This window comes from Gasterosteus aculeatus, chromosome 1, assembly GCF_964276395.1.
Source record: "Gasterosteus aculeatus chromosome 1, fGasAcu3.hap1.1, whole genome shotgun sequence".
Lineage (NCBI taxonomy): Eukaryota > Metazoa > Chordata > Actinopteri > Perciformes > Gasterosteidae > Gasterosteus > Gasterosteus aculeatus.
The window spans coordinates 23,523,238-23,551,147 of NC_135688.1; the positions used below are offsets into that span (position 1 = coordinate 23,523,238).

General features: G+C 45.7%; 3 protein-coding genes across 38 annotated transcripts in view; 1 reads left to right on the forward strand and 2 right to left on the reverse strand.

Annotated features, from left to right (window-relative positions):
• Window positions 1-135: 135 nt before the first annotated feature.
• Window positions 136-10,226, reverse strand: gtf3c3 (general transcription factor IIIC, polypeptide 3). Of its 2 annotated transcripts, none has more exons than XM_040175697.2 (19): window positions 9,880-10,226; window positions 9,165-9,240; window positions 8,231-8,562; window positions 8,021-8,144; window positions 7,758-7,949; window positions 5,741-5,906; window positions 5,515-5,662; window positions 4,911-5,082; window positions 4,574-4,674; window positions 4,307-4,478; window positions 3,802-4,004; window positions 3,407-3,508; window positions 2,983-3,109; window positions 2,302-2,527; window positions 2,133-2,187; window positions 1,596-1,731; window positions 1,106-1,230; window positions 828-980; window positions 136-751 (listed from the first exon to the last, which is right to left on the reverse strand). In XM_040175697.2, exons 1-19 carry the CDS (start codon window positions 9,970-9,972, stop codon window positions 629-631), a joined length of 2,826 nt encoding a protein of 941 aa, XP_040031631.2. In that variant the 5' UTR covers window positions 9,973-10,226; the 3' UTR covers window positions 136-628. The 2 variants fall into 2 exon arrangements, with proteins under 2 accessions (XP_040031631.2, XP_040031626.2); XM_040175692.2 differs by having other exon boundaries at window positions 9,156-9,240; window positions 9,880-10,190.
• A 2,169-nt stretch (window positions 10,227-12,395) lies between these two features.
• Window positions 12,396-15,215, forward strand: LOC120817046 (adenosine receptor A1-like). The gene is made up of 3 exons (XM_078096636.1): window positions 12,396-12,893; window positions 13,446-13,630; window positions 13,772-15,215. The coding sequence occupies exons 1-3, from the start codon at window positions 12,477-12,479 to the stop codon at window positions 14,487-14,489; spliced, it is 1,320 nt and encodes a 439-aa protein (XP_077952762.1). The 5' UTR covers window positions 12,396-12,476; the 3' UTR covers window positions 14,490-15,215.
• Window positions 15,216-15,519: 304 nt separating this feature from the next.
• Window positions 15,520-27,910, reverse strand: part of dmd (dystrophin) — a 196,625-nt gene continuing 184,234 nt past the window's right edge. For 15 of the 35 annotated variants that reach the window (XM_078095891.1, XM_040172762.2, XM_040172772.2 and 12 more), the window contains 11 exons: window positions 27,074-27,240; window positions 25,678-25,789; window positions 24,953-25,089; window positions 24,355-24,393; window positions 23,944-24,009; window positions 22,020-22,085; window positions 20,728-20,886; window positions 20,167-20,410; window positions 19,917-20,031; window positions 19,666-19,755; window positions 15,520-17,939 (listed from right to left, as the gene is read on the reverse strand). In XM_078095891.1, coding sequence (XP_077952017.1) covers window positions 17,821-17,939; window positions 19,666-19,755; window positions 19,917-20,031; window positions 20,167-20,410; window positions 20,728-20,886; window positions 22,020-22,085; window positions 23,944-24,009; window positions 24,355-24,393; window positions 24,953-25,089; window positions 25,678-25,789; window positions 27,074-27,240 — 1,314 coding nt within the window. In that variant the 3' untranslated portion in view covers window positions 15,520-17,820. Of the gene's footprint in view, window positions 17,940-19,037; window positions 19,064-19,665; window positions 19,756-19,916; window positions 20,032-20,166; window positions 20,411-20,727; window positions 20,887-22,019; window positions 22,086-23,943; window positions 24,010-24,354; window positions 24,394-24,952; window positions 25,090-25,677; window positions 25,790-27,073; window positions 27,241-27,910 lie in introns of all 35 variants that reach the window. The other 20 variants (XM_078096132.1, XM_078095757.1, XM_078096080.1 and 17 more) reach the window with 5 other exon arrangements.

The following is a 27,910-nucleotide window of genomic DNA, read 5'->3' on the forward strand; positions in this document are numbered from 1 at the left end:
TCGGATGGGAGAAAAGAGGGATTTGTCCAGTAATCCGAGTGGATAAATCCCAGCAACAACAAAAGGAAAAGTCTGTCAATTCGGGGGGGGTTTGGCACCTCAAATTAAAAAAAAGGGAAATAAAAAAAAATAAAAATCAATTAACAATTTATTTACATAAATAGTTCATCTTCACAAAATTAGTTATAACGACATTAATGGTTTAAAAAAAAAGTAGATTTTTGCAAAGTAGGGCTGTGCATACATGTACATATAATACAATCAATTGAATCAAACATTAGAACATGTTACATCCACTAGCAAAGGACTGCTGAACTAATGTATAAAAACCAGCCAGCTCTCAATACGGCTGAAAGGATCCTTTGACTTTTTGTCCAACAGTGAAATTAGTACCATCTAAAACATACATCAACAAAGAAAAATCAGTAAAAATAAAAAATTGATTCACTTTCATCATTTCATTTGTTTTTGAATTAATATCCAATTTTATTTGGCTTTTATCAATCTAAAAATAGTTACGTTTTGTTTTATTCATAAATAAATAAAATGTCCTGCCCTTTTTTTGAAGGCACCAATTTCATCCAGTTTTGAATGTACTCACAATGTAAATATATATATTTTTTATAAATCAAATAATGCAGTGTGTGTTTATGAGCTGGTGGGCCATCCCCATGTTCCCGCTGGCCTGGTAGATGAGAGAGAGGTTGAAGGCAATCTCCCTCCTCAGATCCCCATGATCATCAGGGAGACCCTGAAAAAAAAAGTTGTAGAATATAGGTCTATTTATTGTTCCCTTAATAAAAGTAAAACAAAACATGTATGCGTACCTCTAGTTTCTGAGCCGGCAGGTCGAGAGCCGCCTTGTAGTAATGTATGGCCAAGTGCGTGAGGCCTATCTGGTGCAGCGCTCTGCCCAGGTTGTACATGGTCTCCTGACACACTCCGCGGAGGTCCACGTACCGCCACAGAAAGGAGAAGCCCTGAAAGACGCAGGCGTTTAGGAAGAGCGGAGACGGATAGTGAAGTGTGACGCTCTGTAGTGCTGGTTTAATTTAATGTGATCGCCACAATACACAAACAACACATACACAAATAAATAAACTACCTGCATCACCAGCGTATGCCGTTTGTCGACATACTTCTGAGAGGCCATGTGGATAAAGGTGAGACCCACACACAGGCTGTGAAGTGGGACTGTGGGCTGGTTCTGGAAGACCTGGATGTACTGGCCTGTAGACACACAAAATGTGTTGGATAAATACCAATTGGGAGGCCTGCTGGCTAAAACAATCATGGCTTTCAGCTTTTTCCTTCACAAGGTTTTGGAAATCTCCCTGATGATTCGGTGAATCCCCAATTCATGATTCCAAATCCCATTTAAAGAATAAAAAAAATACTTTTTAGTTAAATTCAATTTAAATCATAGACTTACTGCTGCAACACTGTTTTGTTAAACCATTTTGTACTTAATCTACCAGGATATATTCAGGTATATTATTCCATCCTCTAAAACAGAACAAGGAGTGCAGTCAGTTGTAGCGGGCGGACGTGTGTGTGTGTGCGTGTGTGTGTGCGTGTGTGTGTGCGCGTGTTACCCAGTGCGTGTTTGAAGCTCCCCGACACCAGTGCGTTGTGACCGCACAGGAAGCCCAAGGCGAGGTTGGTGGGATTTTTTAACAACATACGTAGACAGAAGCGATGGTGACGCTGGTGATGGGAGGTTATGGTCAGCTGGGGGGGGGGGGGGGGGCGGAAAAAACAATTAGGACACATAGCAGCAAAAAATAATTTGGACCAGCTCAAAAAAGGAGTGTACCATGCGAATATTTTCACCACTATCATGGTACTCATTTGATTACCTCAGTGAGTAGATCCGCTACGCAAAGTCAATCCAAAAATTGACACGATATTGTTAATTGATTTCAATATGAAATAGCTGACAAATTTGGTGAATTGAGTGTTACCAAATCTAGATGGTGATAACAATCGTTCAACTATAAATAAACAGGGCATTTTAAACATATCGTCCAGTGCTTTACTTTAATTCAAAAGATCTAAATCGTCCCTTTAAAAGTAGCGCCCTATGCGATTAAAGGAGGTTGTTTTTTTAATGAAAAGATCTATTTACAGACCTGGTTGAAAATATTCCAAAGCTGAGGCCGATCCACAGATTCCATCAGCATCAATCTGTTGCGAAGAGGACAACAGACAAGTCACGCTGTGGTTTCCAACAACCGCCCAAGAACGACCCACGGTGAGCGACCGGTTCCCCGGCGGACGGAGCGGACGGAGCGAGCCCACCTGATGTAGTTGTAGGCCTTGTAGTGGTTGAGGTCGAGGATGGTGGCGGACAGGCCGAAGCACTCCATCTCCTTCCTCCGGGGCTTGTTGTCGTAGAACGAGTAGAACTCCATGGCGGACTCCACCAGCAGCTCGGCCTCCTCGTAGCGCCGCACGTCGCACAGCGTCAGCACGCAGCTCACCAGCAGCTGCCACCAGTCCTCCTTGGACAGGACGTTGGTCTTGCCTGGGCACGAGGGACGACCACATACACGTGTGCAGATGTGAGACGACTTTATCAAAGTTAAAGAACAGCTGATGATATAAATAAAGTTAATTAGCTGTAGGCTTTTCAAAATATTCTGTTACATGGGAATCAAGAAAAAAGTGAAACTGATAATAATGGCGATGTGGAATTTTCCCTTTTTGGAGGAGGGAGCTTGGTGATGAAGCAGAGGGGGGGGGTAACATCTGCAAATACCTACTTGAGCTAGCAGCTAGCAGGTGAGGGAGTTGCGTGTACAACCAACCGTCCTCTTTAGCGCCCTATTGAGATTAAGTCCCGCCCCCTTTGCAGCAGTCAAACCAAAATTGAGGGGTTGGATTTATATCCCTCGAGTCAGACCGGATCACATATTACATTATGGAATCCCCCACCGGGACGTTAAGGCAGACCGCCAACAGATAACGCACACTTCTTACCGGTATTGTCCAGGTAGGCCGCCTCGTGGTCAGCGATCTCTGGCAGGGTGGCCTTCACCAGCCTCAGGTGACTTTTGCCTGACACGGTCACAGAGCGCACGCACACCATGGCGCGCTGCATGGCCACCTGAGACAGGGAGAATGGATGGTGCATTAAAGTCTACGTTTAACAAAATACTCTGTATAACCTTGTATGATCCAGGAATACGTTGCATTACTCAAGTTTAAGAACAGAACGAGGTGAGAGTTTTGGCCTACAGGATAAAAATCCAACCGGACGCCCACAAGACATTAAATCACACCTACCATATTAACAAATAGTCTCAGCACGAACCGCGACAGAGGGGCAAAAGCTAACACCTGACCTAGATCGACCCCCTCCCCCCACCCCCCCTCTGTGTGTGCACGGGTCAGACTGTGGTACCTTGAGTAGCATGGAGATCATTGTGATCATAGCGTCCAGGTAGTCCTGTGTTTCTCCCTGAGTCTTTAGCAGTGTGGAACGATGCAGAAGCAGCTTCAATTCCTACAACCGCAGCGTGTAAAAGAAATAAGCATTAAAACAAACCCTCAAATCAGAGGAAAAGTCATGCATTATAATAACAAAAAATATATATTTATTAATTTATTGATCTCATACGGTGTCTAATAGTGGATCAGACCATTTTATAAGACCGAACGTTCCATTTCGTCCCCCCTGACCACTAGAGGAGTGCTTAACACCAGAAATCTTTTGTCTGTTATGTCAACAAAGTCACCTGTGACTCTCACACTAATAATAATAATAATAATAATAATGATGATGATAATAGCCCATGCCTTCTGTGCAGCCGATGAGTCCTGGGCCAGCGTCTCGCTGTCGTACATGGACTCCAGGGCCTTGAGGGCGCGCTCGGGCCGGCCCAGCTGCTGCTGCAGGGTGGCCAGGGAGAGGCGCGCCTCCAGGTGCTGCGGAGCCATGTCCACCACTTTGGTGTAGCTCTGCGCTGCCGCCTCCATGTGGCCTAGCGCCTTCAGACACTCTGTGTGGGGAGAGTCACAAAGGCTGCACATTGGGTTTTCCCTTTCACACATACAGCACAATTAAATCCAGTTCTGCAGACCAGATGAAATGTTTCACACACAGAGAAGTATGCTTCCAGAGATCCTGACGTTAACTAAAATGTTCAATTTAACTCTACTCTTCAGTTCATAGGAACCATATGCAATGGATAAGGTCTTCAAATGAACACAATATCTCATCAGATTAAGGACACATTCGCAGTTAAACTATTTAGGCCAGAAATGATCGTTAATTATTTGTGATATTTGACTCTTTAACTACCTGCGTGTCGCAGCCAGACGACAGCCAGGTTGTACTGCTCGGATATGACGAGGGCCGACAGCAGAGGCAGAGCGCTCATGTACTCGCCCTCGTCCAGGAAGGCCTCGCCCACATCCAGGTACAAGTCACCGATCTCATCCGGACTCTGCTCCATCAGCGATGACACCAGCCCCTGTGAGAGGGTGGGGGGGGTTCAGAGCGACGGAACGGGGGTCGTAACCACTTTCCGTTACCAAAAAAGCTTGTTTTTTTTTAAATTCTGTTTACCTCCAAGGGTGTGTTGACATGCAGGTGTATGAGGCAGACAGTCAGCTTGGCCCTAAGGTCCACCGGGGTGCTGTCTGGTACAAGGACATCTTTAATTTCACCTGGAGACAGACTGATGGTTAGAAAACCTGCTTCACCGTGGGAATTTAACAGAAAAGTTTAACCCGAATACATTTGTCATATTTAGCCAAGCAGTTATGGCCCAAACGGTTTCCTTGAGGTGACATTGACCTTTTACCTACAACACCTAATCAGTTCACTCTTGATTGACGTGTTGTCTGTGACAATAAAAGGGAAATATCTGCATATAGATGGACTTTTTTTCAGATTTACTCACAGTTGTCTTTAAGAGCAATTTCTGCCTCAGTCTTTGCGTCTTCTTCATTGGTCTCATTGGTCTCCTCTCCAGCTTTCTCCTCTTCTTCTTTTTCTTGTTGTTGTTGTTTTCTGTCGCACCCTGATGTGGATTCATTGCATTCCAAAACTATACCTGCAAACTGGACCAAGACCTGTGAAAACACACAAAATACACACATTCATTTAAAGAAAGACCAGGATTTATTTAACTCACATCTCATATATACAGGCAACTTTATTTTCTTTTATATAAGTCAAATGTCACCCGTGTTATAAGAAGGAACAACGGTTAGCTGCTATGTAGAACTCAAACAGTTTAAATTCTACAGTTTCTATGGCATCTAAAAACAAAATATACTGCTTTGCATAGTAAGTAGTGTTTTCGACAGCCACACCTAGTTACAAAATGATACAGGTGAAGCTTAATATGGGGATGGAGCGGGAACAAGCAGCACAAATAACGGGGGACTTTTAGTGTGATGAATTACTGGGAAATTGAAGGTTTTTACGACGACAATCAACACTTATTTAAGGAAGATGTGTAACCACTGCTGGCGGGACGGGAACAAGCTCCCGGCTTCTACCTGCAGCGCCTTGTTGTACTGCCGGTTGGCCACGTAGAGCTCGGCTGCCATGTTGATCAAGTCGTCGCTGACCAGGCTGGGGTGTCGCTCCAGAGCTTCCTCGATGACACCGAGGGCCGAGGGCAAGTCGTTACTCTCGTAGTAACTCCTAAGCGGGACACACATGGTATGAATGAAACTGTGTGTGTGTGTGTGTGTGTGTGTAGCAGGTTCGAGTTGACCCTACTTGGCCATGTCCTTGGAGAGCTGCATGAAGTGCTCTCCGTCCTCCATCGGCAGCAGCGACAGGATCCTGCGGTAGCCGTCCATGCACTGCTTGTGCTCCCCCAGGCGCATGTGCAGGCTGGCGCGCTCCCACAAGTAGCGCACGTTGGTGGGGTCGGACTTGATGGCTGCGGCGGGAGAGAGGATGAGAGGGGTGAGGAGGACAAACGCGACCGACGGACGAGGCTGTGCGAGACTGCCTCTGTGGATCGAGAGAAGACGTTATCACCCAGTGGTGGAGAAGAACCATCAGGTCACATGTTATTGGCCGAGAGGAGCATTCCAAAGACAAATGCCGTTAAAAAGCACATTTCTGTACGAGCGCTGAATGCGCATTAACAGGTGGATTTGGTCCAAATTAAGTCTTTATCATCGGTTTATGTGTAACGGCAGCTTGTTATGTCAGATGATTCCGAACCCACTGAAAATTGGTCCTATGGATGCTGCCATTTCATTTATAAATGTAACACATCTACTTTTTGTTACAAAAAGTAAAACTTAGGAAAAAAAAGTCGATCTGTCTGTTTCTTAACAATGAATCATTACCAATATGCAGTGTTTCAGAAGCAGACAGTGTGAATAAATAAATCACGTATGGAAATATTTTTGCTGCATGAAGAAGAAGAATCAATACTGTTTTAATTCCACATTGTGGCCCTCTGACTAGGGGCCGAATGGTGAGTTGCTTAGACATCCCCCCCCCCCCCCCTAGTTCACCCTGTAAAAAACACCAAAGTCACTCAAGAGAACATATTGAGACTACAGTGGACCAGCAACGTTGAGTGGCACACGGACCACTTCAGGATAGTGCCAGGAACATGTTATTAGCTGCCTGGCTACTTCCATCTCTACTCTGCACGGCACACAGTGTGCAGAGGTCCACCACTGTGCCACTAAAGGAAAGTGGTTTGGAATATGAGCGCGCGCAACATAAACAACATGAAAGCATGGCTCCATCCTGCCTTGTATCAACGGTTCTGCTACTGGTGGTGTAATGGTGTGGGGGACATTTTCTTGGCATACTTTTGGCCTCTTAGTAATAATTGAGCACCGTTTAAATGCCGCATCCTACCTATTGTTGCTGACCATGTCCATCCCTTTATGACCACAATGTACCATCTTCAGATGGGTACTTCCAGCAGGACATGTCACAAAGCAATCCTCTCAAACTGGTTTCTTGAACATGTCAATGAGTTCCCTGTACTCCAATGGCCTCCAAAGCCACCAGATACGGGCGATCCGCATCATGGATGTCCAGCCAACAAATCATGTCAATATGGACCAAAATCTCTGAGGAATGTTGTGACTAATATAGTGGGCGGTGAGTATAATTTTTATATATATATATATTTTTTGTTTTTGTTTTATAAAATATATATATATATACAGTAATCCCTCGTTTATCGCGGGGGTTACGTTCCGAAAATGACCCGCGATAAGTGAAATCCGCGAAATAGAAAACTTTTTTTTTTTTTTTACAATTAGCAACTATTACATGTATAAAAATACAGTGACTCGCGTGTAGGCCGTTTCACTGCTCTTCAGACTGGGCCGCTGCATCCTGACTGCGCTCTGCAGTGTTCTCTTCTTCTGAAGCCCGCGGTGCAGGTGTGTTTTTTCGGGAGAAGAACATAGTGATAGGCAGCTGTTGTCGCTCTTTTTTCTTCTTTGCAAAAAGATCCTTGTACACCGACATGCCACCATCGATTACGTTGGAGAACTGTAATGAACGGCTCGGGAGTGAGTTTTTAGCGAATCAGAATGCAGAGCACAATGCACCAAAAAAAAAAAAAATGCAATATGAAAATCCGCGAAATAGCGAATCCGCGATAAGTGAACCGCGAAGTGGCGAGGGATCACTGTATATATTTTGTTTTTGTTTTATAAAATATATATATATATATATTTTTTATACAATATATATATTTTTTTTTTTTCTTAAAAAATTCCTAAAAATAGTGAAATTGTGTCAGACTGACCTTTTGAGTAGCAGACAATGGCCTGTCTGATGTTGTCCTGCTCCAGAGACATTTCTGCCAGTCTGATCCACTCCTCACAGGCGGCGGAGTTCAGGTGGGCTGCGATCAGACCAAACTGCAGCGCCTTGTCCATGTCTAGGTCATCCTCATAGATCATGGCCAATGTGGAGAAAGGCTCATGGGCCAAAGGAGCTGGAAGAGAAGGGGAAGACTATTCATTTGCAAGTTGCAACTCCAGAAACGTGCAGGACTTGGTTACATACCCTGTCTTACGATCTCCATACACATCAGGATGGCGTCCTCCTTCTCTCCTCTGGCGTAGCGAATGTTGGCCTCGCCCATCAAGCCTCTCAGAGCTCGGGGGAGCTTGCTTCGATGACGCCGTTCCTGGACACGCACACACATGAAGTCAAACTGTCATATATCAAGAGCTGGGAAACAGGCTGACAACCCCCACACCTCCTCCTCCTCACCCTCATCATTTTATCGTTCTCTCGGCTCAGCTCCATCTCCAGGGCAAACACGTCCCCCACCGTTGGGTCCTCTGCTGCACAATCCTCGCTCTCTTCCTCCAGCGCTTTCTTTTTCTGGCCCCTCCGTCTTTTTCCCCGCAGCTTCAGCCTCTTCTTCGCCAACACCTTCTCCATCTTCGCTTTTTCCTCTTCCTCGACCTTGTAGTCATCATCTTCATCATCATCAGCATAGCTTAGGCTGTCCTCCTCCGGCTCGTCTGAAGATGGCGGCTCCGGCCTGTCTGCCAGCATGGAGGCAAAGACCTGCTGGACTCCCGGGCTGACTCCCTCCTCTAACAGGAGGGGAGCGTGTTGTCAAGTGATGTCATCAACACTTATAAAGTAATAACATCATATAATAATGTGAATTGTCTGAACCATATCTTCTTTCTGCCTAGTTGCAAACAAGGATTCCCGATTATCATCATGTATTGTTAGTACTATTATTATCAGGAGAGTTTAATGTCTTAATATCTAGATTTGTTTCTCAGGCAATATTAAAGTCATGTAACAAAGGTTTTAAAAAAAACAAGATAATTTGTCGGAACTAATGAGATCAATAGCAGATATTTTCCCAATTTCATATTGCAATAACATACAGCTTAGTGTCATATACGACAGAGAAAACCAGCAAATGTGTAGGACTAAGATATGGAAACAGGTAGGATTTACGTAGGTAACTTTAAAAAAAAAATGTTTTTATTGATTTCGGTTCTCGCAGTGAAAATGGCTCATCTATCTACATTTGAAATTCCTTCTAATGTGTATCTATAAGTACCAGATTTCACTCACGGAAAGTAAAGAATACTTTAAATGGGTCAAAGATCCTGACAGCGCCCCCCCACTTCCTAAACAAACGTAATTGGTCCCGATGTGTCAGACAGACCGTATTTACCAACGTTACTCGGGATCGGGGCAGATGTGGAGGGCTTAGCATCCTCCTGCACACCGTCAGCTGGTACCTCGGACTCCTGAGAGAACAAACAACACACAACGGTACACAACGGACACACGTTATCTACGCAACCACGCAGATCATAGACACGTTCCCTCCTGAATGCCGCTGTGTGTGACGATGCAGATCTCCAGTAGAGGAATGTTAGATCATTCCTGTGACACATGAAAGCTATTATGTAGTGGGATGCTGCTGTATGAGCTATGCTATCTTAGCTTAGCAAAATCAAACAATGCACATTGTTGGTCAAGTGTAATATTAGACTATTATAGTTTAACAATAACGGACGTAGTTACGTGTAAAAAAAACATGTGTGGAGTTAAACATGTTTAAGACGTAAAAGGCTATACTGCCGCCTCAGCTAACTTAACCTAGAAACTTTATCTATGCTAACGTAGCTTAGCTTTAGCTCCAGCTGGGGGGTTAGCAGGTGTAATCTGGAGGGAAGGAAACACCGAGTTTATGTGATACTGACAACAAACAATGCAAGTCTAATAGAATAAGCATAATAGTGGACTGCTAAAGCACTTCAGAATAATTGTCATTGCAAAGTCTTAACAGACGAATCCAACATGAAACAAATGAGTAGGATTTAAAACGTCGCCTTAGCTAAATATTCATGCTAACTTAGCTCTGCTAATAACGTGTGATGTACCGTGGCTTTGCGCTCATCCCTCCGCTGGTCGAACTCCTCGAAGGTGATCCTCCCCTCCAGGTAGTCTATGAGCTCGGAGCTGAAGCCTGACATCTCAGCCCGCGGACGCTACTTAATGTGTGTCTGTCGGAAGCTGACTGGCTACAACGCGTGCCTCTTCAGAGAATAACGCACCATATCGTAACTGAATGTCAACCTCTGACTGAGATAACTGATCCCGGTGACTCAAGGCAGCGTTTCGCTAAAGGCTAAAAACAAATCACCAGCATGGTGCAGTCACGTGACATGCAGTCTACCGGGTCCGGCGTCACGGAACGTGAAACCAAGCGAACGTCATCGCGTCACGTGGCGCACGTCGGCGCCAAGCCGGAAGTGTTCTACAAGCGTTTCATTATTTTGCGCATTTTTGTATTATCAATAACTAGAGAGCAATCAGGTATTGTTTGCATAAATCGTGATACTTGCTGCTGTGTTCATCAGTGAACTAAGTGAATCAGAAAATCACTGCTGTCCGGATGAATAAACGACCGAGCTGGTCTCATTTTCCTTGAACGGTTTTATTAAGCGTTTGGGCGACACCAAGCGGCGAGGAGTGGGAACGTACACGACACGTGTGTTCGTAATAAGAATTCCTACCAAATCTCAGTATAAAATGGAAATAAAGATACATATACACAGAAGACACACATACAGTACACATAGATGGCTATAATATAACTAAACAATTGGGTTTAATTGTGAAAATTACTTTTTAACTAACTACATCAATAAAAACTTACACATAAATTCAGTCTTTAATCGTACAAAACTTGTGTGATTTTACTTTTGAAAATTTGTCATTTTTACATTTATTTTTAAAATACTTTTCACGTTGTGCATTTGTTTCCTAGCGGCACAACATATATTCTACGTTTGGCTTACGCGTTAATTGTTCTTTTATGAAGTATTTCAGCACATGAAAACGCAGGTTAGTTGTACACAATTGAACATATATTACAATATGTTTGTTGTGTCCATTACCGGCTGGAGATTTACATCAAAACATATCTGCTCTTCCTTTTCACCCAGATCCAAATCCCCTGTGGCAACCGCTGCTGTTCAATAAACAGGCTTGTGATTGACATATTCTGCACCGTCTTTTATTACACAGAGAGAGGGATGGAGGGAAAAGTGGTGCTCCTCCTGCTCCCTTCCCAGCTTCGTCCTGCACATCAGTGCACTCTGATGCGCCTCCTCCCTCGGCCTCACATCGTATCAGTGTCCCGGATGGTCTGGACCATGCAAACTTTGTGATGATTGCACCTGAATCCTGTAGTGCAGGTGAGTGCTCTATGTGGACAAAACCTGAAGTATTTCATCCACCGAAAGTGATACTCAGTAAGGAATTCGTCTTGGTTTCTCTCTAACGGACTTGGGAGGCTGGTTGCATATTGTATGTTTCTATCTGTGTTTTTTTTTTTCAATATCGGTTTGGAAACGCAGCCTGATCCTTTGCAGTTATTGGGAATAGGTCATGGTCCTACAAAATGTGTCTGCATTATAACAAAACTAATTAGAGTTAACCCCTAATATCATTTAGAATGCAACTTGCAATTCTTTTTTTTAAATATGGAAATATTCCCAACAGAGATTACAAAGTACCCAAGATTGCATTGTTTTATACGACCAACATGAAGACATAAAATGTCGAATTAGTCGAAAAGCAGAAAATTATCACTTTTTAAAATTTGGCTTTAGCAAAGTTTGGCTTCATTGCGTGATGAGATTAATTAAATGATCCAATAAGTCTTGATCAACTTTCTGTGGACCAACTGTTCTATTAATAAATGCACAAGATTGGCATATGTTATTAAACTGTTCTTTGAGCACTTCTTGGCTCAACGAAGAAAGCAACTGGAGTGCTTGTTAAATACGACACACCATCTGTTATGTTGGTTCTGGAAATTCCCAATGAGAAATTTGGGCTGGACTAAAATGATTACTTTACCAACATATCAAGCGTGAAATCAAGGTAGAACTGAGATTAAGAGGGAGAATGTTGGAGGGTGATTCAAACCAAACTAGAACCACACATCGGGGGAAGCAAAACCAATAATTGTGTGAAGTTTCTAATAAGTCAAGGCTGATTGTCGAAATTACACATTTTCATAATTTGAATTGCTTACATAGCAGGGAAATGAGGATCTACTTAATAATATGTATATATATATAGTGTCTATTCACATGTGGGTAGAGCAACAACCAGCAGGTCTGAATCCCTATTAGTGCGTGTAAATAGTGAACTCTCTGGGACTGTGTCGTTGTTTTTGTCCCTTATCAGGAATCATTTTCACTGCTCAGTTGGTCGGCACAAAAGGCCGCACGCCAAGCCTCATAACAACCACCGTTGCTCCCTCCGTCCATGTGCTTTGGCCCAGATAATTGCTGTGTAAACGAGGACCGCCCCCCCCCCCACCTCCCTTGGCGACGGGCAAATTCAATGAAGTGGAAGATCCGTTGGACTCTCTCATTGAGACCTTCTTTACAAATGGTTCAAAACACTGCCATTATCTTCAGGTTGTTTTCCATTACTGCGGCGTCCCGGTGTCCCTCCCACCATGAACGTGACCCCCGGCGGCTGCTCGGCCCAGATGCCGTATGGGTACCTGCCCCGCACCAAGGGCCTGTACATCGCCACCGAGCTCACCATCGCGCTGCTGGCCATAGTCGGCAACTTCCTGGTCTGTCTGGCCGTCACCCGCAACAAGAAGCTGCGAACCGTCACCAACTACTTCCTGGTGAGGAAAAGCGTTTTCAAAAAGGCGGAACCCTTATCGCGACACACGGCAAGCGGCATAGCGACAGCACGTGTTTTGCTCTGTGCGCATGTGCGGGGGAAGGTGTCGTTGGCGGTGGCGGACACCCTGGTGGGCCTGGTGGCCATCCCCTGCGCGGTGCTGACCGACCTGGGCCGACCTCACCACGACCTGCCGCTCTGCCTGGTGCTGCTCAGCCTCCTCATGGTGCTCACACAGGTAGGTGGGAGCATCAACGCGGCGGCTCAGGGGGGACCAGAGAATGATTTTCTTTTTTGTGACTCATAATGCAGACATTTTTTCAGTATCAGATAAACGATGAAGCGTATGACGCTACACGTCGACATTTACCCACTCACACATGTTCGTACACTGATGGCGGGGGGCTGCCACGCAAGATGCCAGCTGTCATCGAGATTTAAAAACAAGCATTCACACACGCTCATGGACCTGGGGGTCTGGAGTCTTGCGCGGGGACACAATGACACAGAGGAGCCGGGGTTCGAATCTCCGGGGTTCCAGTTAGTGGACGACATCTGATGTCAGAATGCACAGTTCAGTCTGAAAACGGACTGCGATGCACATTTCATCGAATGTCTTCTATGATCGAACGCAATAGTGTACTTGCATTACCATTTCCCGACCCCCCCCCCCCCTGTATTATTTTTAGAATGTCTGTTAATACCGAGTTGATCCGACCTTTGACCTACACATCATTTTAAATCTTGTGTTTCCCCATTTGCAGCGTACGATCTCTGGTTTGTCTTGCAGAGCTCCATCCTGAGTCTGCTCGCTGTCGCAGCAGAGCGCTACATGGCCATCCTCCTGCCCTTCCAGTACCAGCGCGTCATGAGCCCCCGGAATGCCCAGCTGGCCCTGCTGGTCACCTGGGGCCTGGGAGCCATCTCCGGCTCTGTGCCGCTCATGGACTGGAAGAGACAACCGGCAAACTCGGAGTAAGCGAATGAGATGGCTGGATGAGGGAACCTAAAGGACTGCAGGCAAACCCAATGACTGCATTACGATGTATATTCGCACACTTGTTGCCGTTTTTATTTGGTGTTGTTACCATCAAACCCTTTCATCTGTTATTGCAGCTACTGTATCTTCACTTGTGTGGTGGACATGCACAACATGGTGTACTTCAACTTCTTCTGCTGCCTCGTTGTGCCCCTGGTGGCCATGTTCGTCATCTACGGCCACATCTTCGTCACCGTGCGCCGCCAGCTGAGACGCATCGCCGTGGCCAGGGGGGCTGCGAAGGACGCGGGAGGCGTTGCGAGCGGCGGGAGCACCGGGACGGATGACATCGGGAGCTCCATCACGGTGAGCGGAGCGGATCCCGCCACAGGCAGTGACGAGGCGGCGGCATGTGAGGGCGGAGACAGGGCTCGGGCGGAGGTGGAGTCCGGCATCGGGTCTAGTGTTGAAACCCAGACCACCGCGGCCTCTACAAAGCCAGGCCCAATGAACGCCTCGGCAGGACCTGCCAGCTCGGGCTCCGTCGCTCCCGGAGAACCCAACGGGGCCAAATTGGCCCTTCGCACCCGCCAGGAGACGCGTAAAGCCACCTCCCTCTTTCTTGTGCTGTTCCTCTTCATGGCGTGCTGGATGCCCATCCATATCATCAACTGCGTCCTGCTGTTTTGCCCGCGGTGCGATGTGCCCATGTCCCTCACACTGGCGGCCATTTTGCTCTCCCACGTCAACTCGGCCCTCAACCCGATCCTCTACGCGTACAGGATGAGGTCCTTCCGATACGCTTTGATTGGGATCCTGAGAGGATTGTGGAGCTTTAGACCCAAACGACAGTAGAATAGACTAGAGCTCCCAACTCGTCCCATATGGATGCTTGGACCTTCTGGGGTCACCAATTAAAGCATCGGGTGTCTCTTGGCGCCACCATTTCGCCAAGTCTAGGAAAGGCCGCGGTTTGGTTTTAACGCACCAGCGGTTAGAGGCTTATCTGGGGCTTTGTGTTAGTAGCAAATACTACATGGCAAAAACCAAGCGGAAAGTAAGATCCAAGAACACTTGCAGCAGACTTCATTGAGGCTGTTCTTGCCATCTCTTCTCTTCGGTAGATGAGCATAGAAGACACCTTTTTGTTAACCTTTTATCGGACCTCGCATAGTTTATTGTGTAAGTACACTGATGGAAAAGGAATCATCCTTCTAACTCTGTCCTTAACTCCCCGTTATTCCTAAAATAAATTATAAATATGTTTTAAATGTTTTTTCTTATACAAATTTAAAAACTGTACAATTTGTGTTTGAAATCCACGGGAGATATTAGATCTCTTTAGCGGTTTCCTTTTTAGGACTCAATTGGAACCCAAAGGAATTCAGGTTTTACCGGCCTGTCCAAATGCTGTTAAATGAGATAAGGCCGCATTCTACTATTTCATTTTCCCGTTTGAAGGTTGAAATCTATTAAAAATCTTTTCATCCGTGACAAATGACTATTTTCCTTCCCACTGGTGGGGAATCGTTAAGTTGCTCTGTGACGTCTGGATGTGGAAACAATAAAATACTTGCTACCTATTTTCCAACGATGGTTTAAATTCAAAAGCAGCGCTTCACCTGGACAATTCAGGTCAATTGGTTCTAAGTTTAGAGGAACATTTCTGTCAAAATAATTTTGAAAAAAAAGAAGATATACGCATAAACAGTTTAACTTGCACACGGGGAATGAATAAGTTCTTTATGGGGTTTACATGCATACAAGTGTGTAAGTTGCTCCAGACTTGAGGTCAAGCGAGCTGTTAAACTGGAGGTTAGTGTAATTTCTTTTGTTTATTCCGCAAAAAAAACAAGACAAAGACAAAACGAAGAGGCAAGTCAAATCAACATAACTGCGTGCTTTATTGATACACAGTAAAGCATTTTATAATACAGTAGTAAGGCATATATTTGGTGGAATCTGATATGTTGTGAAGTATTGTCGTGTTATTTCATGTTAGAAATGAAGAAAAAAAAACAATTCAGTGTCTGGATCAAAAAATAAAACAAATCCTCTTCGATCGCGCTGCAAGAATACGATAACACAAAGGGCATCACGCACCGGAGTGGTTGTACATTAAATAAAGATTGGAGTTTATTCAGTCACACATGCTAATATCAGAACACCTCACACGGCACACACAAAAAAAAAAAAGCATTTTTAACCAAAGACAAAGACACAGATAGAATAAAACCTCCACGCAGAAAACAAACGTCTAGCATGACCCAGGTGTGACAGTAGTGTGCACGGATTCCCCTGCACGTTCATATTGGAGGGGTGAATCTCAGAAGAGGTGAGCGATGCGGTGAATGCATCCCAACATTCGGCTCGGGCGGCTCCTCCGTCAGCGCTCTGAGGGACGGAGCTCCATTTCATTCAAGATCACATTCTTCTCCCTACAGCAGTACTTCTGACAGGGAGGATCGGCCCACTGGTACTCCTGTACGCGGAGTACTGCGAGTACTGTGTGTACTCCACAGGCCTAAGACGGTGAGAAAATGCTTCTTTTTGGGATCAAATCCTCACTTAAGTTGTACCAGTGCAATAAGCAGGAAGTCTTGGAGATGTGTTCCTCTTTTAACCGCACATATCGGCAGCTTCAAGAAGATGACCGTTTATTCCACACATCACTGACTACGTTTACATGCACGATTCCACTATTATTTAGGACAATATTCAAAATTTGACTTGGCTCATGTTAATAAAATACTTTCTATAGATATTCTAAATTAGGCCCTGTTATGAAATGAGCATTTTCCATTTATGACAGTGGAATCAGCAAACATTTCTCATGTTTATGGGCAATATTTGGATTAGGTTGTTGTTTTTTACACGCGGCTTTCATTCCCAGTGCGACACGTGGCCAAAAGCCTAAAGGATAAACACACCGTACTTCTAAGCAAGATGAAGGACTCCAATAAACAGGTTTCTTTCATATGTGCAAATATCAGCGTTTATCCAAAAGGGTGGTTGAAAGGATGAAAGTAGGAGACGACATCCAACAACCAGTCAGTCCAAACAAACAATGACGTTCCACTTGTCCCTACGTGATAAACAACGAAACAGGAATATAAGCACATTTTTTGTTTCATTAGCCAATACAAACCAGTTAGGAATACTGTCTTTCAAAATAGGGAACATTTAGTGGATGTAAACATGGTCAGTGTCCCAACACAGCCATCAATGAGTTCCACTGAAGTTGCATTGTGGGAAATGTAGGATCCAGTGTTTTACTCCTTCAGGGGGCAATCAAGTTAAAAGGGGTGCTGGAAATCCCCCCGTGGAAGAAAATTCCACAGAGAGATTAAAAAAAAACCCAATTCCTTGCCCCCCCGACTACTTGAGAAAAAAAAAAAAATTGATACTCTTTTCAACAATGTAGCTCAATTGTTGGCAAATAGTCTTCAAATAGATTTGTTTGATTTGAAGCACCCCGTGCTGAAAACCAGTACCGCCATCAAAAACAGGTTGCCATGGAGATGCTGATCGATGGATGGAGCGATGGACGGATGAATGAATAATTCAAAGGTTTTGAGGTTTGTCAAACCAACCCCCCCCCCCCGCCCCAAAAAGCAGAAAAAAAGCCGTTGTATAATGTGGAAATTAGGCACGACCACACAAACGCACACGCAAACAAACTCACACAGTTGCACTGACAACGTACTGTAAAGATCCAGGATGCCTGCATTGCCTTGACAGTAGTGTACGCTGTTATCGAAAGACATTTTCCTCTTAGAAAGCACCCTTATGATTACAATCATTCTATTTTTTGATACAAATATCTGAAATGCTTTTGCTTTTTTCCCGCAATTACAAAGAGATGGCAAATATTCAACTGCACTGAACACACCCATCTGTAGCTCACCTCACTTTGCCCACCCACCCCATCTCGTACTCGTTTTATACATTGCATAGAAGTTTAAAAACCAGCTTCTGTTATTAATAAAACTATTTCAGGACGTTTTAAGAAACTACTGAAATGTACACGTTTTTCTTTAGTTGTTTTTTTTGCTGGAACTGCAATCCTTCATAAAAATAGACGTTATATATTCTCTTTGTAAACTTTTCCAATTCAGTCGATATGAATAGAAAAAAAGCATGCGTTTTTAGGGAGAGAGGGAGGACGCGGGGGATGAGGGTCCGGTCAGTAGGGCAGGGCCTCCTGCTGTTTGGCGCTCTGCTCGTGTGTCATCACGCTGACCAGTGACTCCATGGCGCGGCCCAGATCGTCGGCCATGTGGAACAAGCTGCCAATGCTGCGACCTGGAGGGAGAGAGAGAGAGAGAGAGAGAGAAAGTAAATGCTTACACCCAACATGCTCACATAACAGTTTAGCGTGAGCACGGGTAGAAGTCTGCGCGCTCGTTACGCAACGAGACGTCTGCAGGAGCTTCGTGATGACATCACTACGGAAGCCCCGGGTGCTCGTTGGGAATTGGATCATGGGCTCGTTCCTTGCTCGGAGAGTCCCAAATCTACTTGGAATCTAGCCGCCGTTGGGTCTGAGGTTGATGACATCATCAACGTTCACCGGATCTGGCGAGCCACGGGTACCGCGTATGAACCTCATGATACAGGAAAGCCCTTCAAGCAGCAACACCACGGTTAAACACACAAACACACCAGCTGCTCCAGTTGGAACATTATTAAAGGCCCATTATAGAATATGCATACTAGAATGATACAATGCTTATATGTGACGATACACATGCCAATGAGGGAATAAGGGGAGAGCAGGCGAGTGGGGAAAAGGTTTAGTACGCCACAGAACAGCTACTAGCACATCGGACCTCCGGCAAAGCTTCTGATTCAAATACACAGTGGGGACCGACTTCTTTCCGTGGATCTGTGAACCGCCGGCCCCAACACGAAAAAACCCCTTCAACGGAGGTAAAAGGTCTGCGTATGGGGCCACAACGGACACCCTGGGGGGCCACATGGGAGCAGTACAAAGCTCGCATGGTGGCAGTCCACAGGTAACGCCGAGAGTTCACAGGAGCCACTGTATGATGACATTTCACTCACGGCTCAGAACTAACTGTTCTCATCGCATCAAATTGTGGCGAAATCTCCGGGGACCCCCAAATGCTGAGCGCGTGACCGTAGCGCTGCATGCATAGAGAGCTCTATGTTTCTACGCGCACACACACACGCACACACACACGCCGCTTCTCGCTGCTGTGCAGAACAGGGCGTCGGTGTGAAAGAAGAGGAAATGAAAAGGGAGGAAAAGACGCGTCACTGCACCACGGGGCCACAATCGTACCCACTACAACAGCCTAAAGTCATGAATGAGATGTGGAAAAGGGCGGCTGGAAATTCAGGTGGTGGGGGGGGGGGGGGTCAAGTTAAGCCACTAACCTTTCATGGGTGTCCCCTTCGCCCTGCTGGCTCATGGAGAAGAAGAGGAGGAAAGAGGAAGAAGAAATAGGAGGAAAGAGAAAAAAAAATCAGCCTCGTCGGTAGAGAATGAGAACGACAAGTAACGCTTTACTTAAGGCTCGCAGGGGTCATGAGGCTCTGATTGGAGCGGGAGGGGGACCAGCGGATCTTAATCTTAACCGATTTTTACCTTCAGTAAACATTGGAAACAGTTTGTGGTTGTGTGGTGTGAGCTTCAATACAGCATGAGGTTAACAGGCGGCGAAGCCCGCTGGGGGACCCTGATTCTGTATGATTCTATATGTAACATTCTGATTCTGAGGGTACGAAGCCGTAGTCCTGCAACCAAACCTCTGATTCTGACCTTTGAAAAGCTCTTGTTAGGGCCAAAACCTGAGTTTCAAACCGTCTACTTTCACTTTATCCTCGGCTAGTTAGCTAGACATGTTCATAATAGGCGTCATTCTGATGCTTTTAATAAGTTCAAAGCTGACCCCTTTTATGCCTTAAGTAAAGCTTCACTTCTCAGAAACACGTAAATGCTTTCAACCATGCAGTTGATTTCAAACAGAACAGAGTGGATGTTGTGGATTTGTTTGGTCGGTACCCTGGCTGTGTGGAAACGAATTATTGAGCTGTTCCATCACTTCTTCCAACCCTGATGCATCTTGGGAGGGGCTGGACAGCTCGTCATCACCTGAAACAGTAAGGAGACGTTTTCTCTCTCTCAATTTTCATAAACAAACTCATTGGCACAATTCCTTCACGACTACTTTAAGTCAAGGTACTTTCCAAAAAGTCTGAAACTAGAAGTAGAGTCACAAAAACAAATTAAAGGATTTCCTTGTGTGTTCTCACCCATTGTGTCAGTAGTCTGGCTGGCAGCCACACGTAGCAGAGGGAGGGAGGAGTCGGAGCGCTGAGAGGAGGTGGAAGGAGAGGACAGCGCTGTGCCGTTCACCTTGGAATCCGTCTGACACACACACACACAATACCACAAATAGGTGACGTCCAAGATACTGTGTCTACTTCTTGCAAGGAATCTAGGATCACCACTGGACACCTCAAAGAGTCTCGGCGTGCGGGGGAAGGCGACGCGACGGCGTACCTGCTCCAGCAGCTGCCTCAGCCGGTGCAGTTGGGACTCCAGCTGTTTGTTGTGGTCCTCCAGGATCTGCATGCGGGCCTCGAGGCGCCCCTTGTGCTGCCGCAGCAGCTTGGCCTCGGCAATGAGCTCGGCGTCGCGGGCGCTCTGTGGCGACGCCGGCAGCATCTCCGGGGGCGACGGCAGAGGGGACAGGCCCTTCCTGTCGTGGGCCTTCTTCAGGCGGTCGTACTCGGACAGCAGCTTCCTGCGGGCGAGGGGTTAAGGCCACACGTGAGGTATCATTGGTGATGGACGGGAGGTTCCGTCTCAATATTTTCTTCCTGTTACATTGTGTTCCCTGATAATAAAATGAGTTGTTAATAATAGCAGTGCAGTTTATTTACATAAATAGTGTATACGTTTACATAAGCATGAATTGGGATGCATGGATTTGATTATTAACCCTAATAATAATCACCCAGGTCAATCTAAATACAATCTATTAGATGCACCGATAGAACGTGGAGCTGAAACCCCTCTTAAGACTGGTGATGATGATGATGATGAGCGGAAGTCACTGACCTGTTCTCTTGTTCCAGGTCATTGAGGACCCTCTCCAGCTCGCCCTTCTCCTCCGTCTCCATGGAGATGAGGATCTGGGCGGGGCTTCGGGGTTGGCTGAGGGGAGAGCCTTGGTTCAGAGACTGGCAGTAGTGCTGGATCAACATGTGCTCGTCATCGCTGCACACGCACAAGAAATAAAAGAAAAAGGAAATCAGCAAGTGACAGAGCAGCTCAGCAGACGGCACCACAGAAGGAAAACAAAGTGACACTTGATGTTTTTGGAGCAATTTGATTGAGCCCTGCCAACTATTTTTCCAATGAGGCCAGGACTACAGATGCTGCTTTCAGCCCAGCCAGTCTACCTGAATAATATAAGCGACATGTGCTCGTCACGGCGGGGGGGGGGGGTGGCTCTCCGCTCTAGATCAAAATATCCCGCAGGTCTTTTTGCCTTCATCAAGCGATCTGCATTTGAAGATAAAGTTGACGTGTTACGCCGGAGCCATTTTTTTATGTATTTTTCAAACTGCAAATCTAAATACAGGCTTGATTCCGCGTGGTCTTAACTGTAGATGAAACCATCACCACTGTGTGTTGCTCAGACTGATTGGCCTTAAGGGGTTCTTTTCTACGCTGTGACCAAACTCATTTAGTGTTTGGCTCATTTCCTGGAACCAGCGTAGCTACAAAGCATGGCGAACTAGCGAGTCACTAAATAAGAAAAAGATAACGTAATCCACGCATAGGAAATCAAGGGGGTATTGCGGCATACAGACAAGATTTCTTTGTGGAAGCGGTGTAGCAGGAGAGACTGGTGAAACTATTCTAGCTAGCTAGCTTAGCTGCTAAAGGAATCACGCTCTGTCTGATTAATAACTCCAGATATGATCAACCGTCAGAACGATGTCACCGCCAGCCGTGACCGGACCTTAAGGCCCGCTTTGACCCGCTCTAATTACTCAAGCGCTTCCAGCTCCTAGCGCTTCCTCGTCCTCTCTCTGTACCATGCTAAACTTACGTTTGAAAATATCTTTGCATGAATTTATATCCCAATTGTAATGTCAATAGGACCAATCAGATGCGGTGACGGTGATATCAGGTGCATCGGTTTGTATGGGATAGGATTACGCGAGCACAAAAAACCTCGCCTGGGGTCGTACCCGGAATACTGAGCACATTCAAACATAGTCACTGAGGTCCAACCAGCCAATGGGGACAAAGACAACAGAGCTGGTACACACATGGCGGGCCAATCAGTGAGGGAGGAGGGATGGCAAACAACGAGCGAGCGAACAAGAAGCGTTTCTCACATGCTCTCATTGGGGGAGATACTGTCATTCAGATAAGAGCCGTTACGATTCTCCATTTCTGCTAACCTGCGGAGGGGGGAGAAACAGAGCAGTCAGTCCCGAAGCAGCAGAGTCTCGGGGGAAAGGCCCCTCAAATCAGAATGAATGTGCTGTACTAAGATGAATGGGGGTTTTCTGGAGAGGGTGTAGGAAAGCAATATATTACAATTACATGCAATATATGTAACATTCTGCTGCTCTCCATGTGCAACACTATTTTGAAAGAAAGCTTTGGCGACGTCCTGGAGGAGCGAGGGATCATGGGAGCTCTTCACGACCATTGCTGTCCTCGCAGTCAGCGTCAAGGTTCATTGTTCAAGAGTTTTAGCGAGAGAGGAGTTATCGTGACCAAAAAACAATTAAGATTAGAAATGGTAGGAATACTAATCAGAGCAGTTTCCATGTCAGCGATTTCCACGTGTGCGCCCGAGGAAACGGGGAGTCGTGCCGAGTAATCTCTGCCGACTCGGACCTCGGCGATGGATGGCTGCGACTGCTTCTTGTCCCCTCAGCGGGGGCTTTTCTGGGAGCGGTCGGCATCCTTTGGTGAATAAGCGCCTGACTGACTCAGCTTGGCAACACAGCCATACCAGTGTTTTGTCCCTCTGTGGGTTTCTGCAGAGCAGAGCGCTGACTCGCCAAAAAACACAACGCGTCACTTCATCATGGGAACACACAAGGGCCTCGAGACACAGCGGTTCAGCCTTGTGCTGTTTGTGGTCTTCATTGGAACTGGACTGTTCTGTTTTTCTTCAGTGTGAAAAGCCCATGCAGTGATAATATGTTTATTTAGGTGGGGCTGTATGCAAGTACTCATCCATGGCGTGTCGCCTAAGGTAGATGGCGGTCGGCAGGCACTTGCTGTCGTGTCCTGTCCACTTAACATGCTTTATATTTAGAATTTCTTCACTAATTGACGCTCTCTTTACTAAGCTGACATCCTTAGATGTCTTTGCTCCCGTGCTGGTTGGGTCGACCGCCATCTATTGGCGTTAAAACACTGACGATGGAGAAGCATATGGTTTGTCAATTCTTCATTCCATTTTCATTTGATTTTATACAACAATCATGCATGGACTACTTTGGAAGGACTGGCCTGTGAAGTCCTAAATATCTTGAATATTGATCAAGCATTAGTCGTTCAGCCGTTTAAGGTACCGGGAACCCCAAAACGTGAATAAATACGAATCACTGTTGCCAAGCCATCAGTTTTCCCCTGCTGTTTCTTCACTTCACTAAAGTAAAAATAGAGCTTTAGCCAAATAAGAAGCTTTGCTCTCACCTGGGAGCGTCATTTTCATGTGTATTTTGTGCACCTTCAAGCGCTTTGCACAGTTCTTAACGCACAGCGGGAAGAAACACGATTGGGGATTACGTTTCCGGTACCTTAAACTCATCCACGGGGGAATATAGGAGGCCACCATACGAACCGCATGCAAGCACAGACAACTGCACAAGACGTACGCTTGAGAGTATCAAAATGACTGAGATTCACAGAGTTGCGAGCAATGGCTTCCAGTCACTCAAAGGGTGAGTAGGTGGGGAAGCTTTCACGGGGGGGGAATAGTTGGCTTTTAGATCGACTGACAGAAATATATGAATGTGAACACATTGACCGCAAGCTCCCCAGAATGCATCAGGGAGGAATCAGGGCATCTGATCCCCCGAGAGCAGACCTGCTGCTTGAGACAGACGTTCCTACGCAGCAAGTGTGCTGTGCTTTCGGCACAATTTTTTCCCCTCCAAATTGAGTATCCCAAACGGCATCAATCATATAGTTTTCTGGCGTTTCGGACAGCTCTCTCCGGAGGGCGCTAAAGGGGCGTCCGGTTCGCAACTCTGTGAGCCTCGGCGCTGCCGGTGCTGGATGCAGACGGAGCGTTACCGGCTGGCGTAGTGCTCGATACGAGTATGCGTGTCGTCGTGCGAGAGCTGAGGGGACGATCCGGGCCTGCGACAGGGAGAGAGTAACAGACAGAATAATAAAAAATAAAAATAAAAGGCCGAGAGGGATCCGTGGATCCCGGTGCACACTCGATAAGCAGCAGGCGTGAGCTCCTCTGTAGGTAAACCTCCACACTCCTGGTTGGGAATGCATCTGCTTCGCTTTCCCCCCCCCAAAAAGAAGATCTGAGATCATTGTCTTGACGTCGTAAGCCGGGATCCTGTGGCACTAACCTGAGTGCCCACAAATAGGGACTTGTGCAGAATATTTAATAAGAATAGAGTGTGTGTGTGTGTCTTTTCCTCTGTTTCTTTGACCCCCCTGTGGTGAATGTGCCAGCCAGGTACTCACGCATGGTCTACAGGCCAGAAGTTGATCAGGGTGACAGGACTGAAAGAGAAGAGCGCTAGATGATGACACAGGAAGTGAGAGGACACCGTACAGGAAGGCATGATGTGATCAGTCACAGATTAACAGACAGAAAGGCGTGGGGTGGGGAGGGGGGCTGACAAAAAAAATCATTTTAATTATTCCTTCATGGCTCATTCAGCCTTGAATGAATAATTCTGACAGCCAATAGCTCCATTACATTAGACGGGACATCTTCAGCTTTTTGTAGCATTGCCATCAGTACCCTACGACGGTATATTACAGCTAATTGTAGGTTAACAATAAAAAAAACTCTTCAAGGTTCACCTCTCTCACATCCCTTAACAAGAAAAAATCATTACACATAATCTGAACAAACTCCACACATTTAAATCCACATTTACTGCACAAACACTATGAAAGGTGGATCTGTTGGCCAAATACTCTTCTGTGCAGTAGTAGCAGATCTATTGTGAGTAATGCATATGTCTGAATGTGTCAAGGAAGCTTAGTTTCTCTTTCTGTTTGACCCTGTGTCTGTGTGTGTGTGTGTGTGTGTGTGTGTGAGAGAGGGACTCACGTTTCCATGTTGTCCCCCTCCAGGATGGTCTGGACGGGCAGGTAGCCCATTCGTGGGTGTTTGGCAAAGTAGCGCTTGGTCCTGAATTTGTTCTTCAGCACCTTGGCAAAGTCCCTGACATCCTCCCCTGATGTAGTCTGGAGGGAGACAGGACACAAAGGTGGCTTTGTTCACTCCATGGGAGAGTGTGGGGGGAGGGGGGGGAACAAACACACGCATGCCACTTATTCATTTCAAGCCCTTTTCCTTCACTCTTTAGTGAGTTGTCGTGTCGGAGTGTTTCACTACAGTTCTAAGAAAGAGTCTTCATTTCCATCCTTTACCTTTAACCCTTTACTTACAGCAGCCGTTAGAAAACATGTCAGATATAACACCCCCCCAAAACAATTTCACCAAGTTGTGCTAAGCCAATCGTCTGATAGCTTATGTTTAGCATTGAGACACGAGAGAGGTCTAGAAATATGTGGCAACAGGAGTGCAGCGTTCCATGACCACTGTGCATGTTTCGTTTACGTTACTGGTTACGTCTCATGGAGCAGAATGACAGTGACGGTTACGTAATCTCACTTTTGGTTGTGGGAAATTTGATCCTGGATTTGAATTAGGTTTGTTAGCTGTCTCAAAGGCAGGAGAGCTGATAAACAGAAATGGCTGCTGGCCAAAAAAGAAAGAAAGAAAAAGAGTTGTTTCAAAATACAATGAAAAAAATATGTATGTATTCGTACCGGAGTGCAGTACTCCACCATTGGGTACTGCATCTTGTGTCCCTTAGCGACGCGACCGGAGAAGAAGCAGCTTTGGCAAATGTCATAGTTGAAATGTTTCAGACTCCGATACCTGGGGAGAGAAGGAAGGTAGCGATTGAGAAGAGAGCAAATAGAAAAGCAGCTCTTTTTCTTCAAAAAGACAGTAGTTCAAATTATTTTATCCGTATCAGTGTTACACACATGTGGACCTGGAGTTCTGTCCATCATTCATAAGCAGAGGTTAGGCTATTTACCGCCCTACTGCTGTTGAATTTATCTTTACCGTGAAGCTTATCTGTGTTAAGGTTTGCGTAAGTGGGAAAAATAAATTCCCCTTTTTTGTATTAATGGTTTAAGAAAAGGTGGAAAAAAAGGTTTGCCAAGGTTTGTCTTCTTCATATTATCTCACTCAGTATCACACAGTATTCTTTTCAGCCACAAGGGGCACATTCATGTTTTCTTCCAGCTTGTACGCCTGTGCCTCATTATCAATACACAATACGTGTGCTTTGTGTGCCTTTTGTCCCTTTAAGAAGTCGGGGTAGTGGTCCACCTCAGGCTCTCCCCAAAAACAAAAACATCTGCCAAAATATTTTTTGCCAATGGTCAAAAAGCCAATCAAATGATTCTGACTTCGTTCCCCACTTATTTCAGAGATGAGGAAAACAAAAGTGACTTAAAAGGATGCTCTTCCATATTCTATAATAAAAATATATTTTCACACAATTGTTGGAAAAACAATACCGCCTATATTTATTCCCAGAAGCCTTTGCACACAGGTGAGTTTCATAAAGAAGGAAAGGCAAGGTTCAGTGGTGCGCCAGTAAATGGTAAATGGACTGTACTTGTATAGCGCTTTTCTAGTCTTCTGACCACTCAAAGCGCTTTAACACTACATGACATCATTCACCCATTCACACCCATTCACACACTGATGACAGGAGAACCATACACAGTGACACCTGCACATCAGTAACTACCATTCACACACTGTAGTCACAGCTACAGGAGCAATGTTGGGTTAAGTGTCTTGCCCAAGGACACAACGGCATGCGGGTTAGCCGGGCCTGGGATCGAACCCACAACCCTCTGATTGGAGGACGGCCGTGCTCCCCACTCCCAGTAAACAGCATAATTCTTATTTGCTTTCATTTGGGCTTAATTGAAAATGTAATTAGTTCTGTGTTTTATCGCCTTCTATGTAATGGGATGAATATAATGCTCCGGCCGCAAAATGGCTCCAATTCTGCTCATTTTTTTTCTGATTAGACAGCCAGGTGCGCTTTTCAGGGGCACCATGCGTGGAACACTCACCTATTATGCCTAAGACAAACAAACATGGGTTCTGTAAGACACAATGAAAGGCTCTACGGACCTGAACCCGATGATGGGACACTCCTTGCAGATGTTGCACTTGGCCTGGTGCTTGGCGGTCTCGGCAGCGGCGACTCGGTGCAGAACGGGCAGCCACACCATGGACTGGGGCTCCAGGCGCATCCAGTCCAGGAACATGGCGGCTTCCAGCTCGGGTTTGTTATTGGCCTGGGAGAGGAGGGAGGAGGGAAGGGAGGGGGGGGTTACATTTCAACTGGTTTGCAAAAAAAACCAAAGCAACTCGGATCGGTATGACCAAACCACGGCGGGTCGCAACACACAGGGGAGCGTTGGTACGTGATAATCTGCATTAGTCGTCCATATTCGTTGAGGCTTTGAAACTAACATTCAACTCTGACTGATTTTGTAAGAATGGCAACGCAAAAGTAACAGCGGATGAGTGAATATGTAAGTGTTTGGATTTTTTTTGTGCTTGTTAAAAATAAAAAAATGAATGTTCTGATGTGAAAAATACAGCAGTGGTATTGTGTATACAAAGTGTGATACATTTATTTTCCTACAAAAACTATTAAACAATGGCCACACCTTTCCAGTGAGTGACACACGCACCGAAGTCTATTTTGACGATTTTTGAGTTTAAACTGGACTGAGAACCCTTATCTTCCTCTTTTTTTTCACGCTCATGGGAAAAAACAGAAGACAGACTGTGACGGATTAAGGTCCAAACAATCAAGGGTGCAGACGCTTGGACTTAAAGCTAAAGCTGTTAGCTACCGTTGTTGGAAAAAGACAGTAAGGAAAACTGGACTGTTGTTTTTTTGGTTTCGATCATTTTTCTTACACTCGTTTTCCAACATTACTAAACCCTGGCTTCAGA